General features: G+C 46.9%; 1 protein-coding gene across 1 annotated transcript; it reads right to left on the bottom strand.

Moving 5' to 3' along the window:
* Window positions 1–356: 356 nt before the first annotated feature.
* On the bottom strand, window positions 357–8,027 carry LOC139240098 (immunoglobulin kappa light chain-like). Its single transcript, XM_070868474.1, has 6 exons — window positions 7,903–8,027; window positions 4,631–4,969; window positions 4,234–4,539; window positions 2,879–2,995; window positions 2,718–2,776; window positions 357–529 (listed from the first exon to the last, which is right to left on the bottom strand). The coding sequence occupies exons 1-6, from the start codon at window positions 7,943–7,945 to the stop codon at window positions 494–496; spliced, it is 900 nt and encodes a 299-aa protein (XP_070724575.1). The 5' UTR covers window positions 7,946–8,027; the 3' UTR covers window positions 357–493.
* Between the last annotated feature and the right edge of the window lie 1,917 nt (window positions 8,028–9,944).

Raw genomic sequence — 9,944 nt, 5'->3', positions numbered from 1 at the left:
AAGGGGTACTGAGGTGAATGATCAGCCATGATCATATTGAATGGTGGTGCAGGCTCGAAGGGCCGAATGGCCTGTTCCTGCACCTATTTTCTATGTTTCTATGTGATCTAAAATGCACGTTCGTCCCTCTGACAGTTAAACTGAACACAAATCCTGAGATAATTGGCCCCTTTAGCAACAGTTATCATCGATTTCAACAATAAATTCCGCTTCTCTGTGTCTGATAACGGATGCATTCGAAGTGGGCATGAGGTTGTAAAGAGAATAAAATGTTTTTTATTGCAACGCTAATAAAGACAAGAATCAAAGATTGATCAAAACTACCGGCAGAGGAAAGTCACACTGGGAGTTCGGGGACATTGGAGTGAATGGTCACCGTGCACAGGTTGTGACTGAGGGCGCGGCGAGTGGGCGCTGTATTTCTCAAGGCCCCAACTCTTCCGATCCGGACCGGGAGGATATTGGCAAACCCTTCCCGCTCTCACGATGCGGTCTAATCCACAGCGAATGCCAGGTGCGCGTACATAGTCTGTGAAGGAACAACACGAGAAAACCGTTACCTTCCTGCTCAACTATATTGAAAAGAAATAGACGTGCATTTCTATAGCGCCCTTCACCACCACCGGTCGTCCCAAAGCGCCTTACAGCCAATGAAGTACTTTTTGAAGTGCAGTCACTGTTGTATTGTGGGAAACGCGGCAGCTCAATTTGCGCACAGCAAGCTCCCACACACAGCAATGTGATAATGACCCGGATCATCTGTTTTTAGTGATGTTGGTTGAGGGATAAATATTGGCCCCAGGACACCGGGGAGAACTCCCCCTGCTCTTCTTCCAATAGATCTTTTACAACCGAGAGGGCAGATGGTGCCTCGGTTTAACGTCTCAGCCGAAAGACGGTCCCTCCGACAGTGCGGTGTTCCCTCAGTACTGCTCCTCCGACAGTGCGGCGCTCCCTCAGTACTGCCTCTCCTCCAGCCCTACACCCCTCCCTATCTCTGCAACCTCCTCCAGCCTCTACATCCCTCCCTAACTCTGTAACCTCCTCCAGCCCCTACATCCCTCCCTATCTCTGTGACCTCCTTTAGCCCCTACACCCCTCCCTATCTCTGTAACCCCCTCCAACCCCTACACCCCTCCCTATCTCTGTAACCCCCTCCAACCCCTACACCCCTCCCTATCTCTGTAACCTGCTCCAGCCCCTACACCCCTCTCTATCTCTGTAATCTCCTCCAGCCCATACACCCCTCCTTATCTCTGTACTCTCCTCCAGCACCTACATCCCTCCCTATCTCCTACTGCTCCTCCAATTCTGCCCTCTTGACCATCCCTGATTATAATCGCTCCACCATCGGTGGCCGTGCCTTCAGCTGCCTGGGCCCCAAGCTCTGGAACTCCCTCCCTAAACCTCTCCGCCCCTCTCTCCTCCTTAAAACCTCCCTCCTCGGCCAAGCCTTTGCTCACCTGTCGTAATCTCTCCTCGTGGGGTTCGACCTTTAATTTTTGTCTGACTAATGCTCCTGTGAAGCGCCTTAGGACATCAAAGGCGCTATTTAAATGCAAGACATCACTGTTGCAAAGAGATTTAGATAGGTTAAGCGAATGGGCTAAGGTTTGGCAGATGGAATACAATGTCGGAAAGTGTGAGGTCATCCACCTTGGGAAGAAAAACAGTAAAAGGGAATATTATTTGAATGGGGAGAAATTACAACATGCTGCGGTGCAGAGGGACCTGGGGGTCCTTGTGCATGAATCCCAAAAAGTTAGTTTGCAGGTGCAGTAGGTAATCAGGAAGGCGAATGGAATGTTGGCCTTCATTGCGAGAGGGATGGAGTACAAAAGCAGGGAGGTCCTTCTGCAACTGTATAGGGTATTGGTGAGGCCGCACCTGTAGTACTGCGTGCAGTTTTGGTCACCTTACTTAAGGAAGGATATACTGGCTTTGGAGGGGGTACAGAGACGATTCACTCGGCTGATTCCGGAGATGAGGGGGTGACCTTATGATGATAGATTGAGTAGACTGGGTCTTTACTCGTTGGAGTTCAGAAGGATGAGGGGTGATCTTCTAGAAACATTTAAAATAATGAAAGGGATAGACAAGATAGAGGCAGAGAGTTTGTTTCCACTGGTCGGGGAGACTAGAACTAGGGGGCACAGCCTCAAAATACGGGGGAGCCAATTTAAAACCGAGTTGAGAAGGAATTTCTTCTCCCAGAGGGTTGTGAATCTGTGGAATTCTCTGCCCAAGGAAGCAGTTGAGGCTAGCTCATTGAATGCATTCAAGTCACAGATAGATAGATTTTTAACCAATAAGGGAATTAAGGGTTACGGGAGCGGGCGGGTAAGTGGAGCTGAGTCCACGTCCAGATCAGCCATGGTCTTGTTGAATGGTGGAGCAGGCTTGAGGGGCTAGATGGCCTACTCCTGTTCCTAATTCTTATGTTCTTATGTTCTTATGCAATTCATTGCAGGTGAATAGCTTTGGGTTGTTTCTGAGAGAGGCACAAGTGTATTAATGTGAATGTCTCATTGAAGTTACTGACAACGGACATGTCCATGGACACCAATGAAACACTTGACACCAGTATAGAATCTTACAGCACAGAAGGAGGCTAGTTGGCCCTTCGAGCTTGTGTCGGCTCTTTGAAAGCATGATCCAATTAGTCCCGCCCCCCGCTCTTTAATGAAAATAACATCTCCCATCTTTGTGGCACCTACCTCCTCTTCTGCTTTCTTTATTCTTGAAGCGGTACCTCGGTCAGTCGTGGCTGCACTCTCTAGGTTTAAGAAGATGACTGGCGTTAATGTCCAGGCCGGCACGCCAAAGGGAGAGGTTCAGCTAAAGGCGAAATTGAGGGTTTGGCTCAGACGGGCAGTACCTGGTTGGCGAGTCTTGCCACGCCGTGCCACCGCGACACCGATCAACCCCATCACAAGAGGAGCCATCGCCAGGCTGGCATAAAGCGCGAAGCGGCAGGTCGAGCTGTGAAGGGGCTCTGAACGGCAGAAAGACAACTCTTGTGAAATGAGCGAAACACAAAATAATTCAGTCAAATTCTGAAACCTCGTCCGCTGAGGGTTTGAAGCTGGTTTTTGGCCCGAATCATCAAAGACATGGTGACGAACTATGAACTGTCTCAACGTAAGTGGCTGTGATCTCTGCGCTCTTCCAATCCTGGCCTCTTGAGCATTCCCCCCGATTTCTATCGCTCCACCATTGGTGGCCGTGCCTTCAGCTGCCTGGGGCCCCAAGCTCTGGAACTCTCTCCCTAAACCTCTCCGCCTCTCCTCCTTCTGTAAAACCTCCCTCTTTGACCAAGCTTTTGGTCAACTGTTCCAATATCTCCTTATATAAATTCAAGTACCCCGTAAGCCAGTTTAACCAGCTCGCCAACCTGCCCTTCCCACATTTACAGGTTTGTGTATATGGTCTCTCTCTGTCTCGCTGTTTTCCAAACTCATGTCATTTATAAAATACTACTTTTCCATACTAGTGCTCCCAATATACAACAACTTATATTTATATAGCGCCTGTAACGTAGTAAATCGCAAGTGAAGAACGTTCTCCCCATCTTAGTCTTAAATGGCCAACCCCTTACCCTGAGACTGTGTGACCCCTGGTTCTAGACTCCCCAGCCCCGGGGGGAAACACCCTCCCTGCATCCACCCTGTCAATCCCCCTCAGAGTCTTGTACGTTTCAATGAGATCACCTCTCCTTCTTCGAAACTCCATAAGAACATAAGAAATAGGAGCAGGAGTCGGCCATTCGGCCCCTCGAGCCTGCTCCGCCATTCAATACGATCATGGCTGATCCGATCATGGACTCAGCTCCACTTCCCTGCCCGCTCCCCATAACCCCTTAATTACTTATCAGTTAAGAAACTGTCTATTTCTATCGTAAATTTACTCAATGTCCCGGCTTCCACAGCTCTCTGAGGCAGCGAATTCCACAGATTTACAACCCTCAGAGAAGAAATTCCTCCTCATCTCAGTTTTAAATGGGCGGCCCCTTATTCTGAGATTATGCCCTCTAGTTCTAGACTCCCCCATCAGTGGAAACATCCTCTCTGCATCCAGCTTGTCAAGCCCCCTCATCATCTTATACGAAACTCCAGAGAACATAGGCCCATTCTACACAATCTCTCGTGCAAAAAAAACCCTCACATCCCAGCAATACTATAATGAACATTATTATCACTAACTATTTGGCAAACCGCCAGTAGCTCCAGTTACCTCCCGGAGACGCGACGCTTTCACTCAGGAGATCCCCGGTGGCGTTGATCGGAACGGTGCAAGTGCAGACGGCGCCGCTGCGCCAGGTTTCGGCCGAGACGCTCAGGACGCTTCTGGCGGTATAGCTCCCGTCCGGCTCCAGCGTCCCGGGCTCGCTCCGTCCCTCGGCGGCCCGTCCCGCAACCAGCCAGCGGATGGGGGAGGAGTCAGGAGCAGCGCCCCGCACCAGACACATCAAGGGCACCCTCTCCAGCCGGGGAATCTCAGCCGGCGGCGGCGTTAAGAGGAAGAGGACCGGGGGGCCCGCTAGATGGAAGGGAAATTGGAATTAACCAGGCGCACAAGGCAGGTTTGAATTGGTGTCTCGACGCACAATTGGATGGGCGTGTGGGATTACCTGTGATCACCAGCGTGGTGCCAGTCCCGAATATCAGGGTCCGATTCCCGGCGTTTGGAGCAGCGCAGTAATACCGCCCAGAATCGTTCCTCTGGACATTGTCAATGACCAGCGAATAATTCCCCGATTGCTTGCATACCTCGCCGGAAAATCTTCCCCCGGGCGTCACGAACCGTCCGGTTTTGTAAACGAGCCGCATGCCCTCTCGGGGCCAGTGTGTGTACCAGTAAACGATGCCCGGGGCCAGCCTCCCGGACTGGCATTGCAGTTTGACCAGGCTCCCGACATCGGCCGTTAGCAGCGCCGGAAATTGGCTCAAGACCGCCTGAGACACGACAGCTGAGACAAGGTTGCGGGGGGGGGGACACAAAAATTAAAAAAACACAATATTAACAACAGGTTATAGGCCCCCGAGTCACCCTGGATACCGACACATCTCAAATTCCCCTCCACTGGCGCGTCGGGAGCGCGTGTGGGAAATTCCGCCGCGCTGCGCACCGTTAAATTGCGCCTCTCCGCCCGCAATTCCCACAGGCGCACAGTCCGAGTCCGTTCGCTGTGAAATCCGCTCCAATCATTGGCGAGCACCATGGCGACTGGCTGCAGTTAAGATTGCAAAAGCCTTCTCCCAAACCGATTATGCTTCCCCCTGGTCTAACCCGGCTCTCCAATCCATCTCTCCAGGGGTTGGGGACCGGGGGGCGCTTGATTATGTTAAAATGGGGCGATAGCTTTCTCACTAATTCCACTAGACAGGCCCCCCTCTCCCAACGGCAGACCCTCGCCTTCAAATACCGGAGTTCACTGACATCTTTATCTCAGTTAGGGGGCAGTTCAGTGTCACATTCGCTTCCACTCACCCATCACAATGTTCGGCTCCAAAGTCGCGCGATCGGTATTGAGCGAAGCCCGCACACCTTTATACTTTGCCCAATATCTAAGCTGCTTCTTAAAAAAATTATAGTTAAACGCAAACTTGTGTATCATCGAACGATGCAACACAGGAGGCCATTCGGCCCATCAAACCTGTGTTGTGCCGGCTCTGTGACAGAGCGACTCAATCATTCCCACTCCGCCCCTGCTCTTTCCCCACAGCCCGGCATATTGCCTCCTTTCCAAATATTTATCCAATTCCCCCGTTTGAAAGTCACTTTTTCATCTGCTCCCAGTGCCCCTTTCAGGCAGCGCGTTCCCGAGCACAAGCTCCCAGGGCTTGAAATCACGTCCTGAACTCCCCCTCTGGTTCTGTTACCGATTATCTCAAACATGTGTCCTCTGCTTACCCACCCTCCTCCCACTGGAAACAATCTCTCCTTCTTTACTCGATCGGAAACCTTCTCCTTATTAATTCTATCCAAAACCCGTCTCCTTATTAATTCTATCCAAAACCCTTCTCATTATTAATTCTATCCAAAACCCTTCTCCTTATTAAATCTATCCAAAACCCTTCTCCTTATTAAATCTATCCAAAACCCTTCTCCTTATTAATTCTTTCCAAAATCCTTCTCCTTATTAATTCTATCCAAAACCCTTCTCATTATTAATTCTATCCAAAACCGTTCTCATTATTAATTCTCTCCAAAACCCTTCTCCTTATTAATTCTTTCCAAAACCCTTCTCCTTATTAATTCTATCCAAAACCGTTCTCATTATTAATTCTATCCAAAACACCTTCTCCTTATTAATTCTCTCCAAAACCCTTCTCATTATTAATTCTATCCAAAACCCTTCTCATTATTAAATCTAGCCAAAACCCTTCTCCTTATTAATTCTCTCCAAAACCCTTCTCCTTATTAATTCTATCCAAAACCGTTCTCATTATTAATTCTATCCAAAACACCTTCTCATTATTAATTCTATCCAAAACCCTTCTCCTTATTAATTCTCTCCAAATCCCTTCTCCTTATTAATGCTTTCCAAAACCCTCCTCCTTATTAACTCTCTCCAAAACCTTCCCCTCATTAATTCTCTCCAAAACCCTTCTCCTTATTAATTCTCTCCAAAACCTTCTCCTGATTAATTCTATCCAAAACCCTTCTCCTTATTAATTCTCTCCAAAACCCTTCTCCTTATTAATTCTATCCAAAACCCTTCTCCTTATTAATTCTATCCAAAACCCTTCTCATTATTAAATCTATTCAAAACCCTTCTCCTTATTAATTCTCTCCAAAACCCTTCTCCTTATTAATTCTCTCCAAAACCCTTCTCCTTATTAATTCTATCCAAAACCCTTCTCATTATTAAATCTATCCAAAACCCTTCTCCTTATTAATTGTATCCAAAACCCTTCTCCTTATTAATTCTATCCAAAACCTTTCTCATTATTAAATCTATCCAAACTCGTCTCCTTATTAATTCTATCCAAAACCCTTCTCCTTATTAATTGTATCCAAAACCCTTCTCCTTATTAATTGTATCCAAAACCCTTCTCCTTATTAATTCTCTCCAAAACCCTTCTCCTTATTAATTCTATCCAAAACCTTTCTCATTATTAAATCTATCCAAACTCTTCTCATTATTAATTCTATCCAAAACCCTTCTCATTATTAATTCTATCCAAAACCCTTCTCATTATTAAATCTATTCAAAACCCTTCTCCTTATTAATTCTCTCCAAAACCCTTCTCGTTATTAATTCTCTCCAAAACCCTTCTCCTTATTAATTCTCTCCAAAACCCTTCTCCTTATTAATTCTATCCAAAACCTTTCTCATTATTAAATCTATCCAAACTCTTCTCCTTATTAATTCTCTCCAAAACCCTTCTCCTTATTAATTCTATCCAAAACCCTTCTCATTATTAAATCTATCCAAAACCCTTCTCCTGATTAATTGTATCCAAAACCCTTCTCCTTATTAATTCTCTCCAAAACCCTTCTCCTCATTAATTCTATCCAAAACCCTTCTCCTTATTAATTCCCTCCAAAACCCTTCTCCTTTTTAATTCTCTCCAAAACCCTTCTCCTTATTAATTCTATCCAAAACCCTTCTCCTTATTAATTCCCTCCAAAACCCTTCTCCTTTTTAATTCTCTCCAAAACCCTTCTCCTTATTAATTCCCTCCAAAACCCTTCTCCTTTTTAATTCTCTCCAAAACCCTTCTCCTCATTAATTCTATCCAAAACCCTTCTCCTTATTAATTCCCTCCAAAACCCTTCACCTTATTAATTCTCTCCAAAACCCTTTTCCTTATTAATTCGCTCCAAAACCCTTCCCTTGGTTGACTCTCTCCTAACCCCTTCCCCACTCTGGCAAAACATCGAAGGCTATCTCACCTTGGAAGAGATGGAACAGCACACAGAGGCCACAGAAGCTCATTATCACTGCCCCAGGAGGGTTGAACTCTGATGCTGGGACTGGCAGCTCAGGGAGGAATGCTTGTCAGCAGGTCGGTGCGAGGCTGGTGTGAAATGCCGAGCCAATTGTGGTAAGCACGCACTGTGTTTATTAATAAATGTACGATTTGGGCTGCAAAATAGTGCCAAGGCAGAAAGCTCTGTGTGGGTTTCCTGTTTTTACAGGTAAAGAGATAAAACACACACACACCATCTGTGTTACAGAAGGCACCTCGTCTCTACGCATGTTAGTTTGACCACACTTGGAGCACTGCGCACGGTTCTGGTCTCCATCTTTCAAAAGAATATAGAGGCACTGGAGCGGGTGTAAACAAGATTCAGAAAGATGACACCAGAATTGAGAGAGGTTATACTGATCAGGAAAGGCTCAACAGACTGGGGCACTTTTCTCTCGAAAATTAGAGAGAATGTACATCACAGAAACAGATCATTCAGCCCCACCGCTCCGTGCCGGGGTTTATGCTCCACACCAGCCCCTCCCACCACTCTCCATCTCACCCCATCCCCATATCCTTCTATTCCTTTCTCCCTCATGTGTTGATCCAGCCTCCCCTTAAATGCATCGATACTATTCGCCTCAGATTCTGCCGGGATTGGACCGGGTAGATGCAGGAAGAATGTTCCCGATGTTGGGGAAGTCCAGAACCAGGGGTCACACTCTCAGGATAAGGGGTAAGCCATCTAGGACCGAGATGAGGAGAAACATCTTCACTCAGAGAATTGTGAACCTGTGGAAGTCTCTCCTGCAGAGAGTTGTTGAGGCCAGTTCGTTGGATATATTCAAAAGGGAGTTAGATGTGGTCCTTACGGCTGAAGGGATCAAGGGGGTATGGAGAGAAAGCAGGAATGGGGTACTGAAGTTGCATGATCAGCCATGATCATATTGAATGGTGGTGCAGGTTCAAAGGGCCGAATGGCCTGTTCCTGCACCTATTTTCTATGATTCTATGTTTCAACCCCTCCCTTTGGCAGCGAGTTCCACATTCTCCCCATTTTCTGGGTGATGAAGTTTCTCCTGAATTCCCCATTGGATTTATGGGTGACTGTCGTATAGTGATGGCCCCCTAGATCTAGGCTCTCCCACAAGTGGAAACATCTCTATTGTGAGACGGTAGTGGATAGGATCCATACAGCCTTCTCTATAACGGGGTGGGGGGTGAGCACATATTTGAGGTATGGAGAAGTCAGATGTAATGTAGACGTGTTAAGAATGTAAAAACACACAAGATAAGGCCCGAGGACTGTGCAAGAAACAGACCCGAGAACTAGAATTGGCTCCTCTTAGAAAAGGAGGATCGGAAACAATATTGAGAATAAATAACTAACTTTACTGTGTGCATTTCTGTTCGAACTAGGTGTAATCGGTAAACAGGGACCGACAAGTTCTAGAGACTGGGGCCTGTCTATAACCCACACTTCTTAATTTAGGGAATTTATATAGTGCCTTTCACGACATCAGGACGTCCCAACGCGCTTTACAGCCAGTTTAGTGATTTTCTTTTGGTAAGCGTGAGTTTGTGGGAGCTTGCTGTGCGGAAATTGGCCGCGTGTCCCGACATTGCACCAGTGACCACACTTGAAAATGTTGCTCCGTTGGCTGTAAAGCAGATCCGGAAATCCCGAGGTGGTGTGTGACTTGTGGTAGCAATGGAATGCTATCAAATATCTTTGGTAAATTTTATCCAACTCACGCGTAGTTCCGGTTAGTTCAAATAGAGAAATCTACCGGGGTTGGAGTAATCCCAGTATACAGTACCTCATTTGAGACTTAAACAGATACATTATGCAGGGGCTAGAAAGAAGAAAACCATTGCAGTTATAGAGCGCCTTTCATGACCACTGGATGTCTCAAACTGCGCTTTACAGCAATGAAGTACTTTTGGAGTATAGTTACTGTTGTAATGTGAGAAACGCGGCAGCTGAATTTGCGCACAGCAAGCTCCCACACACAGCAATGTGAT

Source organism: Pristiophorus japonicus, chromosome 30, assembly GCF_044704955.1.
Source record: "Pristiophorus japonicus isolate sPriJap1 chromosome 30, sPriJap1.hap1, whole genome shotgun sequence".
In the NCBI taxonomy this organism is placed as follows: domain Eukaryota; kingdom Metazoa; phylum Chordata; class Chondrichthyes; family Pristiophoridae; genus Pristiophorus; species Pristiophorus japonicus.
This window is presented reverse-complemented; position numbering and strand designations above follow the sequence as displayed.